The 23812-nt window shown below is 42.2% G+C and overlaps 1 protein-coding gene across 2 annotated transcripts; it reads left to right on the top strand.

Moving 5' to 3' along the window:
• The first annotated feature begins 79 nt into the window (after positions 1-79).
• Positions 80-22192, top strand: Cpsf7 (cleavage and polyadenylation specific factor 7). 2 transcript variants are annotated; one of them, XM_076847318.1, is made up of 10 exons: positions 80-156; positions 787-895; positions 5907-6125; positions 6967-7070; positions 7473-7618; positions 10753-11167; positions 11645-11763; positions 14189-14357; positions 15110-15277; positions 20200-22192. In XM_076847318.1, exons 2-9 carry the CDS (start codon positions 842-844, stop codon positions 15270-15272), a joined length of 1389 nt encoding a protein of 462 aa, XP_076703433.1. In that variant the 5' UTR covers positions 80-156; positions 787-841; the 3' UTR covers positions 15273-15277; positions 20200-22192. The 2 variants fall into 2 exon arrangements, with proteins under 2 accessions (XP_076703433.1, XP_076703432.1); XM_076847317.1 differs by having other exon boundaries at positions 7473-7645.
• Positions 22193-23812: the final 1620 nt, after the last annotated feature.

Here is a 23812-nt window from a genome sequence, read left to right as displayed (position 1 = left end):
CGCCTAGGAGGACCTAAGCCGGAAGGTGCGTCCCTGCGTATGGCGGAAGTAGCGGTGCGTGTGACGCCGGCGGCGGGGGGGCGGGACCTGGGGCGGAGAGCGGTTCGCGCGCTTCGGGCCTAGTCCGGACTCGCCGCCGCCGCCGCCATATTCCCGGTAACGGGGGCGCGCGGCCGGGGGCCGGCTGGGCCGGAAGAAGGGTTGGGGTCGGCGCTGAGGCGGGGAGGGGGTCGGTTGAGTCTGGGGCGGCCGGAGTCGGCGGGCCGAGGGAGGCGCGGGCCTTTGAGGAGGGGGCTGTGGGCGCCGGGCCGGGGCTGTGGGGAGGGAGTGGGGCAGGCCTAGCTGGGGCGAGGACTGGGCCTGGGCGGGGGATGGAGGCGGCTGGAGCTCCCGGACCCGCTAGGGCTCTGGCCGGGGCCGCCCTGGGGCCTAGGCAGGTGCGGCGGGCTGGGGCTGCGGGCTTCGCCGCGGCCGTTCTTCACAGCCCGTCCTCAGGGCCCCCGAGAGCCGAGGCCTGGACTTTCCCGTCGCGCCACAGGCAGCCGCGGCGCCGTCTCGGCGCAACTCGGGTCGGGCCCGCGGGTGATGGGCAGCGAGCCCCGCGAGCCCGGGCGGCCTGGGAGTGCGGGGGGCGGCGCGAGCCCGGGGGCGGGGCGGAGCGGGTGGGGCCGAGCTTGGGCTGCCGGGATGCTGCGTCTCTGGAGACGGGAGGTTGGCAACCATTGCCCTCCTCCCAGCCTGAGACCCTCATGCCTTCTAATTTTTGTCCTTCTCTGAATACTGCAGTGGCATCTTTCTTACTTTGCCTAATCTTCGGGCTCGAGGTCCTCTTTACGGAACCATGTCAGAAGGAGTGGACTTGATTGATATATACGCTGATGAGGAGTTCAATCAGGTGAGGGGTCTTCAGGAGCTTTGGGATTTTCCTCCATCAGCTGAGGAATCACTTCCAGCAAACTTGCAGCGTTTTTAAGCTCTGCCCGTCCTGGGCTTGAACAGGCGTCTATTGGTTCTAAAAATTTTCCCCTGGCATCCCAAATTTCCCCCTAGTGGAGACTTTAGAGACTACTGACCATTCCGCTTTATGTTAATCTGCACCCGGAGGCTTCGTTTTAAAGGGTTTGATTTAAGAGCAAATAAAAATCAAGTGTAATATGTCTGTGAATCAACTCGTGGAATTTGCTCCCCCAGAAAGCCAAAGTTGACTGTTAGTCTCCTCAAGGCTAACCACACAGCAGCTCGTTTGTTAACTGTATTCATGAGGACAATGTTGATACCTGATCCTTTGCTATTCTTTTCAGACTGCGTTCCTCCCCCATAAAGGTGCAAAAGACACAGTGTAAAACATAATTTGTTAGTTTCAGCTCCATTCCAGTTGTTTCAAGCGTCATTTATAATTAGTTTGACTCTGATCTTTGACTCTGACCTTAAGTTTGTAGGCATTTTGGTGTGATAAGTTTTATTGATGAACCATTCTATTTATGGAGAAGTGGTAAAGATGTAGGCAAAAGAAGTGGTAAAGATGTAGGCAAATTAGGTAAAAAGCTATTGTAGACCCACCCATGTACCTTATGTTGGATTTGTTAATGTCTTCACATTTTTATTAGGGAACATTATGCATATATTTCCTCCAAAATAATAATAATCTATGCAGTTCAGTTTTGTGTGCTTGTATTTATTTATCTATTTATTGTGGTGCTGGGGATAGAACCCAGAGGCACCCTACCTCTGAACTCTATCCCCAGCCCTTTTTATTTTATTTTGAGATGGAGTCTCACTGTTGCCTAGACCGATCTATAACTTGCAGTCCTCCTGCCTCAATCTTGCAAGTACCTAGGATTATAGGCAAGCCCCAAAACCTGAGCATTGACATCTGGTGGCAAATAGGGAAAAAAGAGTAGAGAATAGAGATTTTGATGGACCAGACCCAAACACAATAATCTGTCTCCTCTATGTCTCACTCACCAGGACATTTCATAGCCACTCTAAATAGAATGGAAGTCTACTGTGTAGTCTAGCTGTGTGCTCAGTAATGAAGGAAAACAGATTGGTGAACAACTGGTCAGATTCTGCTTCAACAGTTAATAGTGAAAATATCAGATATTATTGATTATTACTATTATATGGCAGGCACTAAAAGTTCTTTAGCAATATCACTTGTCATTCAGACAGGACACAGGCCTTGTCCAGTGCTTTGTTGGGATAGAAGTTGTTGGCGTCAACAATTTGTTTTCTGTTCTCTTCAGTTAACAAGGAACTTTTTAAATGTGTCTAAGGCAAAAAATAATATATCAAACAGGCAATATTTGATACTAGAGAAGTTGAAGAAAGCGTAGGTATTAAGTGTCTTTTGTGTTAGAGAAGATAGAAGAAGGGGCACTATATCCTCATGAGTTAATTTTTGGCAAAACTGGTTTTAATATAACTAAAAGCTTCTAAAAGATAAAAGATCTTTAGGGCAGTTAGAAGCTGACTCAGAATGAAAGCAGCTGCCAATAAAGTTTCTGTTTTAGAATGCTTTAAGAATGTCATTGATTTGGTCCAAGAATCCCCTCACGTGCATTTTGCTCCTCAAGGAAAATTAACAGAGTTCCTAATGGTGCTTACTCCCTGATCTCTTTACAAAAACCTCTTTTGCACAGCTACTTTATTTCTGTTATATCAGAAGTCCTGGTAATTACAACTGCTGTTTATGTCTGAGGAGAAAACCCTGGAAATGTGACTAAGTATTGGTGTTCTGCTGAGTGTTTTGTCTCTATTCTTTTTCATACTGAGATGGGCTTTCCACCCCATGCTCAGTTCTTTTCCTTACTTTTATCAACAAGTGTTTCCTAAGCACTGTGTCACGGCTGGTGAAGTAAAAGGGGAAAAAAATGGATCCGTATACTCAAAACAGGTTTGAGGCCTGGGTAAGGGTGATGGGTGCTAAGCTGAGTAACAGATAACAGTGATGGGGAGGAAAGGTTTAAGGTGAGAACTATGGAGACAGTTGTTATGAAGCCGAAACTTTTGATACAAGAGCCTTGGTTCTAAAAAAAGAAGAAGAAGAAGAAGAAGAAGAAAGAAAGAAGGAAAAGAAACAATGAAATCAGGCATGGTAGTACCCACCTGTAATCCCAGCAACTCAGGAGGCTGAGGCAAGAGGATTGCTAGTCTGAGACCTGCTTTAACAACTTAGTGAGGCCCTCAGCAACTTATCAAGACCCTGTCTCAAAAAAAATAAGAAGGACTGGGGGACTGGGATTGTGGCTCTTGTGACAATTTTGTTTTCATTGAATCCTTTTGTTTCTAAGGTGGTGTCCATAAATTTAAGATTGTGCGGGATTTACTGTATCCGATTCTTTTTTTTTTTTTTTTTGATAGACCTTTATTTTACAAGTGAGGTATTGGGTTTGATTCTCAGCATCACGTATAAATAAATGAATAAAATAAGGTCCATCAACAACTAAAAAAATATTTTTAAAAAAGAGGGACTTTTGGGCTGGGGATGTGGCTCAGGCGGTAGCGCGCCCGCCTGGCGTGCATGCGGCCCGGGTTCGATCCTCAGCACCACATACAGACAAAGATGTTGTGTCCGCCAAATACTAAAAAAAAAATAAATATTAAAAAAAAAAAAAAAAGAGGGACTTGTGATTTAGTTCAGTGGTAAAATGCTCTGGGTTCAATCCCCAGTACCAAAATTAAAAACGATAGTATCAAGTTGGTTGCTTTGAGAAAAGTAAACCTTAGGCTAATTTCTGCCTTGTGTCAGATACTGGGGGCTGGAGGTTAGATAAACTGAGTACAGTGGTAGGGAAAATCTTATTTTAAATTCAAAATCACACAAGTTTTCTTTTGTAAACAAATAGTTTATTGAGATAATAACAGTTGTATTCTATTGAACACAAAATTTTCTTGAGAATTTCCTGTTTAATTTTTTTAAATTTATTTTTTAGTTGTAGTTGGACACAATACCTTTATTGTATTTATTTATTATATGTGGTGCTGAGGATCAAACCCAGGGCCTCACATGTGCTAGGCAAGTGCTCTATCGCTGAGCCACAACCCCAGCCCCCTGTTTAATCTTAATGGAATAAACTTTCAACATCTCTGCATGAAAAATGGTGTTTTTCACTTAATTTATAGAATTAGGTTTTGTTTTAACGCCAGCTTTGGTAATCTGAAAAACCTCAGACCTTACAGTTTTCTGCCTTAATAGCTGAACAAGTAAAATGAATTGATGTTGCTAGCAGATTTAAATCCCAACATAACTTGTTACCTTGTTTCTCCATTAGAACTTTCATCAGACTTTCCCTGTGTTGTTCCCACCAACTTCTTGGCCCAGAGAGACCATTTGACAATTTTGTTTTCATTGAATCCTTTTGTTTCTAAGGTGGTGTCCATAAATTTAAGATTGTGCAGGATTCAGAGTATCCCTTTTTTTTTTTTTTTGATAGACCTTTATTTTATTTATTTATATGTGGTGCTGAGAATTGAACCCAGTACCTCACACATGCCAGGCAAATGTGCTACCGCTGAGCCACAGCCCTTCCAATTCTTTAAGAGAGCTTGAAAAAGTAGATTGGTTGCCTTCAGGCTTAAAATATGAAGGACTTCTTGGTAATGCATCTGGTTTCTGAGCTATCCGTATCTGCATGTTAGTTTACTAGCCAGTTTTTAGTGATACTTTTGTATTACAACTTTTAGACACATCACAGATAAAAGGAGTTCCAATTTGGTTCCTTCAAAAATCCATGATGCTGTGTTTCCTTATTCCCTTCTAAGTTTCACTTGAAAATCCTTGATTTCCCCCCTCAGAAGTACATTTTTCCCTTGATACGATGAGGGGCAGGGGGGTGGTCCCAGGGCCTTCACCCCATACCACAACTCCTCTGATGGCTTTAGTCCTGTAGATACTCATGTGTGTGATCTATGTGCAATCTTCAGTTAGTTAATGTTCTCAGTTTATAGTTGGCAGAACTTGTGGATTTGGAACCCACAGATATAGAAGGCCAACTGGACTGGGGATATAGCTCAGATGGTAGAGTGCTTGCCTCGCACGCACAAGGCCCTGGGTTCAATCCCCAGCATCCAAAAAATAAAAATAAGCAAAATAAGACAAAGAGTAAAGAGAAGCAAGGAACTAATAAAGGTAAGAGTAGAAAGACAGAAAAAAGACACTTGAGAAAAGGATAGAGCACTATCTTGAATTATTAGGCAAATCACTAGACCTGAGACATGACTAGATGAGTGATGCAGCACCACTGAGCTACATCCCCAGCCCCGTTCTTTTTGTTCTTTGATAGTTATTAGTTGAGATTGAATCCTGTGAGTTTGAGAGTTTACCTAAGTCCTTTGTATAAACTGAAGGATCTGAATCAGTAACACTTAATTTTTTTTTTTGCATTGTGGTACCCACTGTAACATGCTTTCCCCCTGCTTTACATTTCTAGATAAATTAACTCTATTTTTGTTAAATATAATAGTATTATATAGATTACGTGTGGTTTTATTATTTGTTACTATGATTTTTAAAATAGCATAGATGTTAAAAGTAAATTTTCATTATGTATTTTGAATGCGGTCTTTAGAACTGACCTTGTTGATAACAGTAGTACATGCCTCATATTTCCTTCTTAGTTTGCTTGCTGGTTCACCGTATGTCTCTGACTCTCACAGGGGGCTAAAGCCAGAAACATTGCATACTGTTAACAAGGTCTTGGGAGAGAAACCTGCATAAGGATAGCTGAGTGATATAGTTTCAAATCAGGAAGTTTTTCTTACCTTGTTTCCTAGAATAGGACAACGAAGTGTTGTACGCTATTTTACAAAAATAGTTGTAGAATTCTATGTAAACTAAAAGGAAATACAAGGTACAAAATGAAAGGTTTGCAGGTGCATACCTTTGCCGACTCCTCCTCTTTTAGGACCCTGAGTTCAACAATACAGATCAGATTGACCTGTATGATGATGTGCTGACAGCCACCTCACAGCCCTCAGATGACAGAAGCAGCAGCACTGAGCCACCTCCTCCTGTTCGCCAGGAGCCATCTCCCAAGCCCAACAACAAGACCCCTGCAATTCTTTATACCTACAGTGGCCTGCGCAATAGAAGAGCAGCTGTCTATGTGGGCAGTTTCTCCTGGGTGAGCAAGGGTAACCAAAAGGCTTATGGGTGGCTGGAGGGGGAGAGCACTGGGAGGTGATGGCATTTTCAGAAACCACTGTTGCACTGTTTTGTGCTCTGATGGGGTTGGATTTCTTTTTCCTGGGATCAGGTTGGATTGATCTCTGAAAGAGAACTATCCTGAGGACGTACTGGTGCCGAAGAAAGCAATGATTAAGTGGGTAGTTGCTTTTTCTGCCATCTTATTACTGCCCCTGACCCTGGGGCTTTATGTCTAGCAGGGTCATCTGTGGGACGAGATTTCAGAGTGAACACCTTGAACTCTTGGTGGTCATTAGATGGTCCTGTGATAATGGTGGGTGATGGGGATCAAAGACCTTGATAGCTCTAGTGCACTTGGGGTAGGTGGTGACTATTCTGCAAAAGTTATTGTGTGACATGTTTTTGGGCTGGTGGGGGAGGTTTTTTCCAAATTAGGAACTATATACACTGAGGGGAATGTTCTTGGCAGTGGTCAACTCCAGCCTGTCATATCTATAACTAAAAGTTGCTAGCAATCAGTGTTTAAACTAATGACCAGCCAGCCCAAATGGCAGTCAATATTAAAATAGGTGTTAACCTTAATTCCTGAAGATGGTGATTGGGCGGTGGGGTGATTTGAAATTCTGTATGGGTGAAGACAAATGGAAAAACCTACACTAATTGAAATGTTGCTAGGGTTTTGGGTTTTCCTATGGAGGGGGAGGACATGATGTGACTAGAATCCTAGATTTGGGAGCTGGGTTTGGGACATTCTGGGTGGGTGGGGAGGGAGTGTGTTGCTCTTGACATTTCTCCTTTTTCCATCTTGCCGGCCTCAGTGGACCACAGACCAGCAGCTGATCCAGGTTATTCGCTCTATAGGAGTCTATGATGTGGTGGAGTTGAAATTTGCAGAGAATCGAGCAAATGGACAGTCCAAAGGGTGAGGTCTGCATTTGGGAAGCCCCTTGTAATTTGGGGTAACAACTACACTATATTTTAGCCCTGTGTTTTAACCCTTCCCACCCATGGCTCAACTTACTGCCTGGTCTTGGCATACTACCTTAGAAAGGGAACCTACCTGCAATGTAGTAGAACTTTTATCTGTTTAGGGGCAAAGAATGCTGATTTTCAATGCAAAAAAAAAAAAAAATTAAGGATTATGGGAAGACATCTTTTTTTTGTTAATGGGCGTGTGTGTGTGTGTGTGTGTGTGTGTGTTTGTGTGTATGTAATTTAGTGAGGTGTCTTTTGCCAGTTTTCACTGAAAATGGAAGAGAATTTCTCAGTTCCTCTTTCAGTTATCTAAATAGATTTTGCTCGTTTTTGCTTTTTCTTTTTTAAGGTATGCTGAGGTGGTGGTAGCCTCTGAAAACTCTGTTCACAAATTATTAGAACTCCTGCCTGGAAAAGTTCTTAACGGAGAAAAAGTGGATGTGAGGCCGGCCACCCGACAGAACCTGTCACAGTTTGAGGCACAGGCTCGGAAACGTGAGTGCGTCCGAGTCCCAAGAGGGGGTACGTGGAGACCATCTGTATGAAGGGGGGAAGGCTGTGGGTTTGTTTATTGTAGTGTGGGCTCAGCCTACATGAAGGAGTTTGGGGGAGGGTGCTGGTGCTTATGGGTGGTGGCATGTTGGTTGGGGAGGCCAAAGAGAGGTTTATATAAAAGCAATGCTCTTTTTCAAAGAATCAGAGAAGTTCAGATTATAATAATAATGGGTTCTGACATCATTGTGTGACCTTGGGCAAGTCACTAGGGGTTCTTTCCCCCATGAACTAGATGTATAATGTTTAAAGTTCTTGTCAACTCTGAATTCTGTATTTCTTTCTAAAAATTGGCATTTTGTTGTTGTCATGTTGAAGAAGAACCCAGGGTTTGAACCCAGGGGGGCTTAACCATTAAGCCACATCCCTAGCCCTTTGTATTTTTTATTATGAAACAGGGTCTTCTCACTAAGTTCCTATGACTCTCTTTAAACTTGTGATCCTCCTGCCTCAGCCTCCCAAGCTGCTGGAATTACAAGCATGCTCCACCACGCCTGGCCTAAAAATTGACTTACTTTTAAGACATGCCTCTCTTTAAATTTACAAGAAGCATTCATCCTAAAAAGTAAGATGTATAATCATGGCTATAATCTCGTCATGATCATAGGTTGCAAGGGTGCTCTTTAAGGAGTCGACTAAAAGAAGTATTAAAAAATAAGTATTTGGGGCTGGGGATGTGACTCAAGCAAGTAGCACACTCTCCTGGCATGCGTGGGGCGCTGGGTTTGATCCTCAGCACCACATAAAAATAAAAGATGTTGTGTCCACCAAAAACTAAAAAATAAATATTAAAAAATTCATTCTCATTCTTTCTCTCTCTCCTTTAAAAAAAAAAAAAAGTATTTGTTTGTTTGTTTTTATGGTGATGGGGATCAAACTCAGGGCCTTGCACATGCTTGGCAAGCTGCCTAGTACTGAGCTACATCCTCAGTCTGAGAATAAGAATTTAATAGTGTTTCTTTAGTATTGTCCAAGAGAGGGCACACATTGGAGGGCATCAAATATTTCCATCTGCTTGGCAAGTCTACTCTATTAGTTAAGAAAGTTGTATCGTTCTACCTTAGCTTGATAACAGTTCACCTTGCTCACTTTATTCTGACTCACTAAGCCATCTTCTGATATTAATTTGGTTTCCCAACTAGGCTCTCCTACTGGGAAGAGAATGCGCTGACCAGCCGACACAAGTATTCCGGTCTGCTTGGCAGTTATATTTCTCATTGTTAATTAATAAATTGGCATTATGATTTATGAATCAGTCTCTTGTGAATTTGGTTAGTGTAAATCAATCTTCTAGGGTTCAGTTACCCCTGGTAAACTGTTAAAATCAAGTTTCTGAAACTGAAATCTGAGGACCAGACCTTGGATTGCCCTGGCCTCACAAGGTGTAGCCCTGCAAGGCTCTGCTCAAGACAACCAGCTGCCTTTACTTTTAGTACTGTGGGGAATAGCAGTTTCACCAACTACATTCTGTCACTCCTTAGGTCCACCTCTAAAAACAGTGGTACCTTTTATCACTTTGGTGCATCATTCTGGTAGAAATATGGCTCCTTCTCTTTTTCATAGGAACAAGAGTTCCTAGCTAGATTGAGAGCCTAGATGGATGTGGTGTGAGCTCCCAAGTCCTTTGTGTTTAAGAATCTTTTAAATTCATCTCTCCCCTGACTTTTCTGAGATGCATAAGTTACATCTGTATTGGGGGTAACATTGCTGCCTCTCAACTGTTTTCTCCTCAGTGTTCCCTTTCTTTGTCAAAAAGATGGTGGTGGCTGAGGGCTATATTTCTGTTCTGTCATGCTCATGGACTTAGGCTCTTTAAATTCACTAAGTAAAGTTGATGTATTTCCTTTGCTTAAGAATGGCTGTTTCTCTGGGGACTTGTAGTCATAGATACAAAACAGAACCTTTGCAGATGTAAGAAAGTAGCTGAGAAGGTAGTTAGATGTCAGAGGATCACACATTCTTAAACCTTCTACTTTATTCCGATTGAGAGAACTCAAGGAAGGTTGCCATGTATTTGAAATATGAAGAATAAGAGTGCTGTGTCAAGTACTGGCAATGTACCACAGTAAAGAAATCAAGGTGGTTATTAATTCCTGAGTTTTAGTTTGAGAAGCACTCCTCTTTTTCTCTATACTTGATAGGCATCTTCTACCTCCAAGACTTCAAGGCCATATGATCACAGTCTTTTGAAATCTACATTAACCAGGCTTAACCTGTGAAATTTGGGGAAACAAGTATAACCAAATGACAGTGTTAGAAGCCATGCTTCCATTTATTTTTATGTTTTGCTCCTGTCATACACAACACCATGCTAGTGCTCTAATAATGTTCCCAGTAGGCCACCCTGAAGGGTACAAAAGTTAGGCCATTGAAATATAGTGGGAGTTCCCCAGATTTGAAACGTGTTTTTTACCAAGCTTTTGCTAAGCATTTTGCTGTCAGCAGTGTGCCATCTGCTCGTTCTGTGGGTAGGCCTTTTCTTGGCTTATCCCTCAATTTCTCTTTACCTTTCACTTAACCTTCAGTCTTATACTCTTCATTGTGTCTCTTCTCTTCCAGTTGGGTATGTGGCTAAAGAAAATCAAACTATGCCATGCCCTCCCTTTTTTTTTTGCCCAAATCCTCTGGCCAAAGCTCAGTAGCAAAGATCATTGTAAGCGTACAGCATGCTTGAGAAGGTCACCTAGTCCTAATCTAAGGAGAGCCTCTGAACTGTTCAAGAGTTGTGAGATTTCATCTCATCCAGAGTTGAGCTGAACATCAATGAACATACGTCAGTGCTGTCATTTTCTATGGATTATTAGGATCATTCTGCAATTAAAAATATAAAATCTAAGGGTAAATTATGTTCTGAAAACTTATTTATATGTGTGGTGCTGGGAGTAGAAACCAGTGTCTCACATGTGTGAGGCAAGCACACTACCACTGGGCTACAGCTCCAGCCCCAAATGTTTCCTTTTTCTCAGCCAAGTCAGTTACCTTCCTTAGTGTGGTGTCAGGTGACTTGCTGAGGGATAAGCTGGTCTAGGATATGTCTGAAGCCTGGGTGATAACATTAGCTGTGCTTTGCCTTATAGGAATACCTCCACGGGCCCACTCTCGAGATTCTAGTGATTCTGCTGACGGACGGGCCACACCCTCTGAGAACCTTGTACCCTCATCTGCTCGTGTGGATAAGCCCCCCAGCGTGCTGCCCTACTTCAATCGCCCTCCTTCAGCCCTTCCCCTGATGGGTCTGCCCCCGCCCCCAATTCCGCCCCCACCACCTCTGTCTTCAAGCTTTGGGGTCCCTCCTCCTCCTCCTGGCATCCACTATCAGCATCTCATGCCCCCCCCTCCTCGATTACCTCCACATCTGGCTGTACCTCCCCCTGGGGCCATTCCACCTGCCCTTCACCTCAATCCAGCCTTCTTCCCCCCACCAAATGCTACAGTGGGGCCTCCACCAGATACTTACATGAAGGCCTCAACACCCTATAACCACCATGGCAGGTGAGGAGCATCTTGTTCCCTTCAGATCTAAGCCAGTAATAGTTAGGTCAGCAGTGCTCAGCATTTTGTTCTTCATGAAGAAGTGAACACTGAATACTCATGTTTTCCCTTATGGAAACTTGCCATAGTGTTGAGTCTTGGAATATAATTTACTATCTATCAGTGTTTTTCCTTTAGTGCTTTTGTTTGTATCTTAACCTCTTGGCCCAAACCCTATCCTTCATATCCTCTTTTAAGGAGATTGAGTGCCGTAAATGGCTACAACAAAAACTACAGTGTTTAGTAATGTTGAGTCCTGGCAAAACTACAAAAGCATATGACATAATTCCTGTCCTTGAAAAGAAGAGGAACACATAAAATACCTGAACAGGCTGAGATCAATTTAAGACAGCAGAGCATAGTTAAATAATACAGTACTATAGAATATGGTAAAAGTAATAAGGGATGTGGACAATCGGTGATATTATCTCCCCTCAGCCGAGATTCGGGCCCTCCGCCCTCTACAGTGAGTGAAGCTGAATTTGAAGAGATCATGAAGCGAAACAGAGCAATTTCCAGCAGTGCCATTTCCAAAGCAGTGTCTGGAGCCAGTGCAGGTAACTAACTCTTAGCTGTGCTGCCTTTTCCCTACTTTTGGTTTTTCCATCAGCAAAAGTTCCACAAGTTAAAGTTGGTATACACTTAGATATCATGTGTGGCACACTTCAAAGAGCAATAGCTAACTGGATTTCTTGGCTTTGAGAAAACTCCAGTGGTGTTATTTAACCTGTGGCTACACCTGCCTCTATGAAAACCAACTTAGTGCCTATAAAATGAGCAACTAATAGATACTAACACATTGTTGTATTTATTGTAAAATGAAACTCCTAACATATGGAGGTCTTCATCTCAGTGGTTGATCTTTAGACCTAAACTGGATCCAATGCCAGATATAGAATGTTGCCTTAACTAGGTGATGATTAGCCTGTACTGGAAGGCAAGTATATTGGATGTCATCTTAAGGCATATTGTGCCCTTTCAGCTCAGTTTCCCTGTATTAAATGGGCAGAAGTAGCAAATTATAATTCTAAAAAAGCCCTGAGTGTGAAATCTTTGGTTCCTAAAAGAAAAGGTGATTGAAAGCTTCAGTAATGTGGACTTAGTTTCACATCATGACATGAATTAAGTTCACTTTCTTCCCATGGGTTTACCACCTGAACAGTGTCCTAAGATATCTCATTTTTGGCTGCAAAACTTGAATCCACAGAGGAGGTTAAAAACAAGGTGTATTGAATTCTCTTCCATTTTTATTTCCCCACCAGAAAAACCTACATTGGCATCTGAATAAATCTTGTGTGTGGGTGTGTCTGTTGCTGGAAACTCTGAACCCAAAATGTCACATGTGCTAGGCAAGTGCTGTACCACTGAGCTACACCCCTAGCCCTTTTTCTTTTTTGAGACAGGGTCTCACTAAGTTGCTGAGGCTGACCTCAAATTTGCAATCCCTGCCCCAGCCTCCTGAGTAGCTAGTATTACAAATGTGCCCACTTAAGTGAATCTTTTTAAATTGAAAAGTAATATATGTTCATTGTAACAAGTCAAATGTACAGAGGAATTTAGAAAACAATCATTGTTTCTTCTTCACTGCCAATGCCTTCACCCTTTGATAACCAATAACTAAATCTTTATCCTTTATCTCCATCCCTTTTTGTTCTTATTCCAGTCTTTCACGTCACAAATACTTACTGAATGTTCCTGTAAAACAAACAGGTGTTTCCTGCCTAAGTGAAACTGATGTCCTGGCGCTCCTGAGCCTCTGCAGGATAACAGTTCTTCAGAAACTCTATTCTGTTCTTATTACATCTCCCAACTAAGCTACCACTCCTCATTTACACTGCCCTGTGTGGATTCCACCTACCCTTGTATTTTCTTTCCTTAATGCTTTTAATTTAGCTTGTAAAAGTAGTGCACAAGTACCCACTCCACCATGATTATCCCTGAGCCAGGCATTGCTTAGACTTGGTAAATGAAAGGGCTGGTTATTGATGACATCATAATTTTTAAAAAATGTATAAGTACAGTTACAATAATGTCTTGGTTAACAACAGACCACATATATGATGACGGTCCTGTAAAATTTAACCCCCAGTAACAACATAACTGACTTGGTTTGTGTACAGTGAGAAGAAATTGCCTAATAGCGTATTGCTCAGAATATATCCCCCAGACTATATATTGTATTTACATGTATTATACATATACACACATAGTCCAATTATAGATTAAAAGTATTTCAGAGAGGGCTGGTGCTGCGGCTCAGTAGTAAGAGTGCCAGCCTCATATGTGTGGGGCACTGGGTTCGATCCTCAGCACCACATAAAAAATATAAAATAGAGATATTGTGTCCACCTACAACTTAAAAAAATAATTCGTAGAAAAGTGCAATGTTAAAAAAAAAAGTCCTCTATAGAAGGAACAGAGACCAATGGTTTTTCTCTGCATTTTTTACTATATCCTGGAAGCCTATTAATGTATAAAGTCTGATATTTATTGAGGTCTTGCTACTGTCAGTGTGCACATGGTACACTATGCTAAGCACTTTACATGGATTACTTTGTTTACATAACAGATTTACTGTGTGCTTTTACCAACTATGTAATTATGTCTGTAATCATTATTCCTTAATGTATATAGCCAGATCCTATCAAAGATAATATAACCACACTGAAACGTTGTTAGGCACACATACTTTTGTGAGCAGAAGTAGAAAATTTTAAGTAGAATTGCTGGATCAGTGTGCACTGTGCACATTTTTAATAGATGTTGTCAAATAGCCCTGGCATCTGGCAACATCTGTCAGATTCAGCTCAGTGGAATATATGTCTCTCCAGTTCTGTACCTACCATGCCTGCTCCTCCATTTTAACATGGTTCTTTGGAGCAGCTAATTCCTTTTGGTTTGTGTCCTCCTGAATTCTCCTTTTGGTCCATTTAGTTTACTGCCTATGCTCACCCTTGTCCTTTCCCATCCATCTCCTGTCAGGGGATTACAGTGATGCAATTGAGACCCTGCTCACAGCCATTGCGGTTATTAAACAGTCCCGGGTCGCCAATGATGAGCGTTGCCGTGTCCTCATCTCCTCTCTTAAGGACTGTCTTCATGGCATTGAGGCCAAGTCCTACAGTGTGGGTGCCAGCGGGAGCTCTTCCAGGTGAGTCAGTAATTTTTCCAGCAGCCTCCTAGCCATGAGCAGCACTCTTCCATGGCTTGGGAAGGACAGGTGGGGAGCCCAGGGTATCTGAAAAGGACCTGACACCTGACTGAAAGAGTGGACCTAGACTTCATGTCTTTTAAGAGGAGTTAATCACACTTCGTTAATTAGTGTTGTAATTGGAATCTGTGCTGGTGAGGCCGTGGGCTCAGTTAGGAGAAAGACTGATATTAAGAGCATGGGCTTTTGAATCATACACACTTCTATTTGAATCTCAATTCTGTTGCTAACTAGTTAACAACTTCCAAGTGTCATTTTCTTTTAAAAAAGGAACAATAGGGGCTGGGGTTGTAGCTCAGTGATAGAGCACTTGCCTAGCATGTGTGAAGCACTGGGTTCAAGTCTTAGGCATAATATCTTTATTTTTTTTATGTGGTGCTATCTACTATCTACACCTAACAAAGGAACAATAGTAGCAGTAGTTTTATAGAGCCGTTGTAAAGATGAGGTCAGATAAGGCTTGTAAAAACACTTAGCACTGCTAGATACATTAGTAAAGATCTTAACAAATTTAACTGTCATCATTCTCCCAAAAAAGTTTAGTCTTCAAAGAGTTAAGATCCGGAGACAGTAGGCCCATGGTAGAGGAGTGAAAGAGTAGTTTAAGCAAATACTGGGAGACACCAAACACCACACTCTTTGAAAGAATGTGGTAGGCCCTCTGAATGAGGCTGAAGGATCTTTTCTGATAGGAAAAGACATCGGTCCAGGGAGAGGTCACCCAGCCGGTCCCGGGAGAGCAGCAGGAGGCACCGGGATCTGCTTCATAATGAAGATCGACATGATGATTATTTCCAAGAAAGGAACCGGGAGCACGAGAGACACCGGGATAGAGAGCGGGACCGGCACCACTGAGAAAGGTGGGAAGAATCTCCTTTCCTGGCTGGTGGATGGTCTTTTATAAAAGAAAGATTATTCATAGTGAACATTCCTCTCTCCCTCTCTTCCTCCCCCTCCCTGTTATTTCTCCTCTTCTCTGTTTTCCACCAAGCAAGTAAAGGCAGCAGGAATGGAAAGGACTTTTGGCTTCAGTTACTAAATGTTTGGGGCAGATTTCTTGCTTGTGTTGGGGGAGTCTAACCCTGAGATTAAGCTGTTTAAATTGGTTTCTGGACTGCCTTAACCTGGTGTCTGAGCAACAGCATGGCGTAATGATTGAGAGCATGGTGTCAAATGCCAGAAGTTGAATCCCAGCTCCTTCATTAATGAACCTTAATACTGTGTTCCTCAGTTTCCTCATGTGTAACTGGAGATAATAAAAACAACTATCTTACTAGCTTGCTGACAGTTCAGTGAGATAATCCATGTAGCACTTTTAGTGCCTGTCACATAGTAAGTTATCAATAGATGGTAACCATTGTTGTTATCATTATCATGTTTTAAACTCACCAAACCTTCAAGTAAAAAAAATAGGAAAATTGATGAAGACAAAAACCAAGACTATTAATTTATTTAGTTTTTAAGGTACAACACTAATGATTTTAATAATCAGTATCTATTAAAAAGATTCTGAGTATTGGGATTTTACAGAGGAGAAAGCTGATCTGGAAAAAAATATCTTTTGTAAATTTAGAGACTATGTGGAAGGATATTTTTGTTTTCAGTACTGTTTCTATTCCTTTTTTTTTTTTTTTTTTTTTTAGTAAAGCAAAAGCAGTTAGGTTGAGAGGAAACGACTAACTCAAGTAATTGAAAAGTTCAGTTAGAATTGCCTGGATTCAGGGTTTCTGGCTGCATCAGCAGGACTTAGCCTTCCTGCCTCTCAGCTCTACTTCTCTCCATGTTTTCATTCTCAGAAAGGTTCTATCTTGGGGGAGGGGCTGTAGTTCTGGGTTACAGCCCGCCAGTTAGCAGTCTAACTGAAAGAAAGCTTGTAGCAAGGAAACAAGAGCAGTTGTTGATTTTGTTTCTGTGGAGATCTCTAAAGTAGTCCAGGCTTTGGCTAGAAGTCTCTGTGTGGTTCCCGGGAGCTACTACTGCATGATCCTGATGACCTTGGGAGCTGTTCTCAACTTTGCAGTTGCAGACTAATGAGTCTCTGGTGCTACTTACTTTGTCTTATATGAAGTATATTATAAAGATGTCCTTGGTCTTTTGCCTGTTTAATTGTTCTGAGATAATAATGGTAATTAAAGGGAGGTAAGAAAAAAATAGTAGTTCTGTTTGGCATCTTTGGGGTAGATAAATGGATAGCTGGATCAAGACGGGAAAAAAAGTTCTTACCACTTGTATGTCCCTGTAGTTCATGAGCAGTAGCTGGACTGAAACATTTGAAAAATCAGTGTCTTGTCTAGTTACAGCCTATTAACAAACAAGAAACGATTACTCTTATTTTGGCTCTTGCCTTTTGCTCTGTTGTTTGGCTTTATGTGCCATAAACTATAAATAGACTTATAGCTAGTTGTTCTTTTCATCTGCCATAGGAGGCAAGTAAGTGAGAAGATGAGAAGTTACTGATTTTTTTGTTTGCCTCCCTTCTCCATTCTTCAACCACTGTGTCCCACAAGAACCTAGAATACTTGACAACACAAAGTCTAGAATAGCCCACATAGCACCAACAGTTAGGTTGTGGGGCTTTTAGATTTTGCAACAGGTTGAGTTTTGGGAGTGCTCACATATCCTTTGGCAAAGCTACCTAATATATAGAGATGGGGAGTTTACAAGTGGCTTTGGCCTGTTTTAGTCTCAGGGAGTGAGCAGAAGGGTAAGCATTAGAATAGTCTTGGTTTAGCACCACCCCTTCAGTACTAGTACTATTTCCTCCTCTCATTTGAGCTGGCACAATTGTAGTGTTACTTGAGATAAAAAACCACCACCCCCTACCCCCCATCATGCAGGCCACAGTGTGTGTCCTAGAGCTAACAAATAGGGGTTGATTGGTCTGTGCAAAACATGAATTATATCTCTGGGGCCACATTCAGTTTACTAGTTAGAATATATAACTGCATGTCATCATTCATGCTGGCTTTGTTCCTGGCAGGCTATGAATATGGAAATTGTCAGGCGAGATCCTTTGAGCCATCAGTGCTTTGGGGATTGAGCATCTCAATTTAAGTCATTAGCTGTCACTTTACCTCATTTTTTCCACCTACAAAATGGGACAATACCTCCCATTATGAGGATGATTCAATTTGAATAATTCTGAAAGTCTTAAAATAGTATTTCCAGAAAATAGTCATTTGATGCTAGTCTATGACCAGATAAGGAATATTAACTTTAAGCCAGATTTTTCACTGCCCTACTTTTCCTGGTCACCCTTTAGATATGTTTTTATTCTATTTTATTTAGTCCAAAATAAATTAATAAGATACCCCAAAATATCAATTTCTTATGTTCTCTTTCTAAGGACTCAATTCAACCTGCATTTACCAAGTTGTGTCTTAAGAGGTTTCATACTGCAGAGATGGTACATAGGCCTCACTTACCTTAACTAACTTAATTTTTCAAGCTATGTGTGCAAGCAGTCTTGCAGAGATGGTACATAGGCCTCACTTACCTTAGCAAACTTAATTTTTCAAGCTGTGTGTGCAAGCAGTCTTTTAGTTAAAAGAACAGAATTATATTTCTGTTCTGTTAACAGGTCCTTGAGCAGGAAGGGTATGTTCTGTCCAGAGGCAATAGAGCACCAACCTTCTCTGTCCTTCCTTCCTTGATAGAGGGCAAAGCTCTAGACCTAAAAACTGATTGGCCCACTGAAGCAGTCTTTGATTTCTGCTTGCATTCAAATATTACCATAGAATGTAGCCATAGACTTTTCAGAACTGGATGTTCTTGACACACTAGTGATTCTCTGCATTTTGATTTGTAAGAACAGTTTACAAATCATATCTCTTCCTGGGATATGTGCATGTTTTGAAGTTTGAGAATGTTCTCTGGCTTCAGTTTTCTGTAGTTTTCAACTATGTCGGTTGTCTTGTTATTTTAAAATATTATTTTATTTTGAATATAATCATTCTCACCATATTCCTCCTATCCTCCTGGTCCATTGAAAAACTGAGCTCTGTTCAGTTTTGATCTAGTTCAAAGATTCAGAAACCTGAATGGTGTGACATGGAGAATTCACGAGTTTCAGTTTTCACTTATATAAAATGAGACAGGCTAGCAAATAGGAGCCTCCAGGTTTGACCTCCAGTGCTGGGCGGGGTGGGAGTGGGGCTGGGGGTGGTGTAACAAAAAATAAAAGGAAATGGCCAGATACCTGCCTACATAGGTGTTACAGAAGCCAGCAAGACAGAGGACATACAGATTGAAGATCCAAGCTGAAAATAGCGCCATTATAGGGTTAGAAGGGTCAAGTGCCACATGGATGCGTTTTTTCCTAGGCTAGCTCCCCCAGGTGTTATGAGGCCTCTGTACCAAAAAATGCAATATAAAAGGTGAGCATTTGTGTGTAGGCTGTGTTGCTAGTTGGGGCTTGTTGGAAATTCTAAACTGTCTAGCATGCATAAGGCCCTGGATTCAATCCCAAATACTAAAACAACAACCAAAATAAAGTCTGTAATTCGAGATAGGTTTTTGCTAAGTTACAGAGGCTGGCCTTGAAGTTGCAATTCTCTTGCCCTACTCTCCTGAGTCACTGGTGTGCACCACTAAACTCGGCAAATTTTATAATTCTAAGTCTGAATTTAGTTCTCCTTTTTCCTTTTGACTATTAAGGCTGTTTTATATCATCAGGCTGACCACATTACCATCTGCAGATAGATACTACAATACTGGAACTAGGGCTGAGTGTACTGGGGACCTTAAGGTTGGCGGTGATGTGACAAGTAGATTAACAGACCTTTGGGCAAAGGCTTTTAGGTTTCTTTGATGGTAATTGCTACTGATTATTTTCTTTTCCTTCCATGCTTTGCTTTTTTTTTAAGTTGTTCCTGCTTTGTGTTCATATATTTCTTGGTCTCACTCACAGCTGTCATCTGTGGAAAAACTTAAATCTTCTTGATTTTTAGTACAGCTTAGGAAGCTCTGGGGCTGGGCACAGTGATGCATGCCTGTAATCCCTGTGGCTCTGAGGCTAAAGCAGGACAATTGTAAGTTCAAAGCCAGCCTCAGCAACTTAGCAAGGCCCTAAGTAACTCAGTGAGTCCCTGTCTGTAAATAAAGTACAAAAGGGTTGGAGATGTGTCTCAGTGGTTAAGCACCCCTGGGTTCAATCCTTAGTACCAAAAGAAAAAGAAAAGCCCTGGTCCTGTGTGTGTGCACACACGTGCACTACTTATAAGGACATTGCTTGGAACCTGTTTTACCCAGTGTTTCTTTAAACAAAAATAAAACTTAGGAGTTAACTAGAAGTTCATGCTCCCTGCTGGAACATTTTGGAGGTTGACGGATTTGGTTTTATACACACATTTTTTTCTTACCACCGTACCTCCCATTTCTTCATTTTTTTCCTTCCCCTCAAGATAAGCTGTGACTTAGAATAGATTTTCTGAAGCAGTATTTAAACTTACCATATTTTCCCTTACAGCAACTTTTCTTGAAATGTAACAGTTTCTATACTTTGCTAGTCAAAATCTCCTTTTCAGACTGCTTTGTGTTGTGTTTTCCCCCAACCTTAAAGTAAGATGTTACTGCTTTTTTTCTCTTTCTCAACTGCATCCATTCCCTCACTGCTTCTCAGTGTCAGGTGATCTGCTTCCTTGCTTCTACCCGGCTTGCATTCTCTGTCTATATCTCCTAACTCTTACGTTGTAAGAAAATGCTAGCATATTTCATACAAACCCCTACTGATAAGAAAGTAACCTCTTTGTTTTATTTCTCCTCTTCTGATATTCTCTTACAGGAGTCTGGTTGGAAGCAAATGTTTTTTTTAATGGACTTGCATCTCCTCACCTTGATCAGGACTAAAGGACGGAGGCCGCTCCACCTCTTCCCCTTCCTCCAAACCCTTAACTCCCTCCTGACACCCAGGGAATACCCTCTGCCCTACAGGTTTGAAGATGGCTTGGCAGCCCTCCCAATCCCACACTCCTGTGTGCTGGGGGAAGGAACCTAAAGACTTTGTGTGGTTGGGAGGGATGGCAGACAGGAAGAAAGCAACATGTTCAGGCCCTGGTCTCCATAGAGAATGGTGCTTTGTCCATGGAACTGTATCTGATTCTCCAGGAGCAGTGCAGTGGTGAGGTTGATGGGAAGACTTCCTTCCCAAAAAAAATAGATTCTCCGTGCGGGATCTTGGAGAGTGACTGGGTATGCCAAAATATACCCAGGGTCCTGCCCTCAGCACTAGATTTGATGGGGTCAAGAGGGTCCAAACCCCTTGCTAACATACCACTTCTTTGTTTAACTCCTTTACCTTCTCAGCCCTTTGAGGAGGGACCAGGAGAACAGAAAATACCTTGTGAAAAGCTACTTCTGTTCTTGGTTTTCCCCTCTCACATATTGACGGTTTATTTCCCTGACCTCCCAGAGGGCTGAACTTGAGATTTCGACTCCCTGCTGCCCAGCCTTCTCAGTGGACTTGTCCCTCCTAAGCTGAGAAGGCCATGAGGTTGCTTTCTGCTAGGTTGCCTGGCAGAGCCAATTGCCACCCTCTGCTGCTTAGTGCTTGGTTGCTCTTGCGATAACCAGCTCTCTGAAGCGTTCCCTTTCCCTGGGGCTTTTCCATTTAACACATGGAGCCCTTCCCCCAAGAAGGCTGCTTCCTTGTTTTAGAGGAAGCTACTGCCATTGGGAGATGGGGATATCGGGACCTCAGCAATGAAGAACCTTAGCAAAGTACAAGGAGGAGTGAGGAAGGAGGCAAGTTGGGCAGGATATGGCCTACTTCCATAGGCTTTTCTTTCTTCAGGTTTGATGTAAGCATGGGCTTGCATCCCCCAGGTACATATTTTACTTATTGTGGGATAACCCAGCACTGGTAGGCAGGTAAAGTCACAAATTTGGTGTCTTTCCATCTGTTGACATTGATGTAATAGCTCCACTCACTCTGCCTGGAGGTACTTCCTCCGATAAGGAGCAAGGAAGAAATGAAGCCTGACTTGAATGAACTCAGCTCAGAGTTCTAAGGACCAGCACTCTGGGGGCCATTTTCTACATGGGCAAATGGAATTGCTTTTCCTATAACATCCAAATTGTGATGTGGTTGCTGTTGAGGAAGGCGGCAGCAATAGGGTCCTGCAGTACCCATGGGGTGATGCTACTTCTGCATATATCTACGGGGCATATGACATCTAATGTGAGAAGAGACGTGGCATGTGAGATGAGACGGCATGTGAGGCATAGGGTCACTGGAGACCCTTCTGGTTTAGAAGGGAGAGACTGAATTGGACTGAACCCTTCCTCTGTTCCTAGCACGTTTCTGATACACCCCTCAGTCACTGGGGGAATCCCCCAGGGTTGGAGAGGCACATTCCCTTGGGACAGAGGCTACAGGTTGTAGCTTTTCCCCCCTGTCCCCCAACCCTGTCCCTACCACTTCAGAACATGGCACCCTGCCCAACTGGCCAAGTGTTAAGTGATGTGCTTATCCTCGAGAGCAGCTCCGGGTGTCTTTTTAAAATGTAGAGAAAAACCAAGTAAGGTGACAGTTTAAGGAAAAACAATATATAGAATATCTGAAAAGCCGTTTACCCGGAGAATTATTTTCTCCCCATTTTCGTTTTGTTTTTACTCAATGACAATTTTAGTTTTATTTCCTGATAGCAAAAAGGAAAAAAAAAAAAAAAAAACCAGCCCTCAAAAAGGCCAAGGCCCCCCCATCCCCCTGTTGTCGGTGATTTGTTTGTCTTTCTGATAGGTTGAAAATTGTGTAATAAACTTGATGACGCTGTCAATCTTTTATACTGCATTGTATTTTTTTTCCTTTTGTAACAAAATATTTTTAAATAATAAATGGGGTGTGAGCTGTTTTGTGGATTCTGCATTGAATAGATTTGTTGAGGTGTTGGGCATGGGCATGGGCTGATGTAGATGGTGTGGGATGTAGCAAAACCCCAAGTTCTTAGCTGGAACTGCACATTGCTCTACAGCCAAGATTGACTCATGAGCCTCCTAAGAGACCTTAGCAAAGTACCAGGAGGAGTGAGGAAGGAGGCAAGTTGGGCAGGATATGGCGTACTTTGGAGGTGCCCCTTGAAGTTTTAGCTTTTTTCCTTAGCCTTCTAATACCCTGGTTAAAGGAAACTTCTCAGTCATCCTTTACCCATCAAAGTAAGACTTAACTAGATTCAGAGAATATTTCCTACCTTATAAGAGCTCACTTTACATTGCATCAAGTTCATGTAGGGAAGAAAGCTATCTGATCACTAGTGCCTAGTTCCTCCATCAATTTAATCATGGAAAAGCAATGTAGCCTTGGTCTCTTTCATCTAAAAGGTGAAAATAATAGCTGTTCTGTTTTCACACGTGGGGTTTTTTTTGTTTTGTTTTTAAGGTGTGGGGTCTCACTATGTTGCCTGAGCTGGTCACTCATGGGCTCAAGTGATTCTCCCACATAGCCTGCGCAGTAACTGGGACTACAGGCGGGTGGGGCACCTGTCTTCACACAGGAATGTTTTAAGAACCAGAGATAAAATGTGGATATGTCCATCTAAATTGGAGGAATAATAGATGAGAAAGCTTAGTAGAAATGCTATAGGGTAATCTTGGGTTTCCAGAAAAGCTTTTTAAAAGCTTGATGAAAGAAGTTTGTGCAGGGCTGAAGGTCTGTAAGCAGAGTGATCATATCACAGATTTACTATTCTGATGACAAGGAGTTCAAGGTTAACAGCATGTCATTACCCAATAACATAACCAAGTTGATCTCTATAATCCATTTGATGTCTAAATATGAATGGAGGAAACAGCATTCAGTAGAGTCAGAGGTGGTTCACGATATTATCTACGAAAAATGTGAGCTGGGGTTGTGGCTCAATGGTAGAGCACTTGCATGTGCAAGGCACTGGGTTTGATCCCCAGCACCACATAAAAAAATAAACAAAGGTATTGTGTCCATCTACAACAAAAATATTTTTTAAAAGGCTGGGGATGTAGCTCAGTTTTTAAGTGTCCCCAGAGTTTAATCCCTAGCCCCCCCCCCAAAAAAAAAAGCCAGATGTGTGGGTTACCCGAGGTTCAAATTCTAAGCCGAATACCCTTGAACATAATGTGATGTGACATCATGAATGTATCTCCTTCTGCCCTATAGAATCATTATATGGGTTAAATATTGTCTTCAAGACACTGGATGAATTTGTTTCCCACAAGTTTCCATCATGGGATGAAGCCAGAAACCTAAACCTGTTTTTTCTAAAGCTCTCTCATCTGTAGTAGAGATGACCATGCAGTACACTTACTAGCTCTAGTTGTGAGCAACTGCAGTCTGCCAGCTTGCATGACCAGACCCTCTCCACTGTCCCAGAACGTTTATGTATTGGCCATAAAGCGGTTTTCCTCACACTCCAATGCACATGGCA

The sequence above is a fragment of the Callospermophilus lateralis genome, chromosome 2 (assembly GCF_048772815.1).
Source record: "Callospermophilus lateralis isolate mCalLat2 chromosome 2, mCalLat2.hap1, whole genome shotgun sequence".
NCBI classification, from domain to species: domain Eukaryota; kingdom Metazoa; phylum Chordata; class Mammalia; order Rodentia; family Sciuridae; genus Callospermophilus; species Callospermophilus lateralis.
This window is presented reverse-complemented; position numbering and strand designations above follow the sequence as displayed.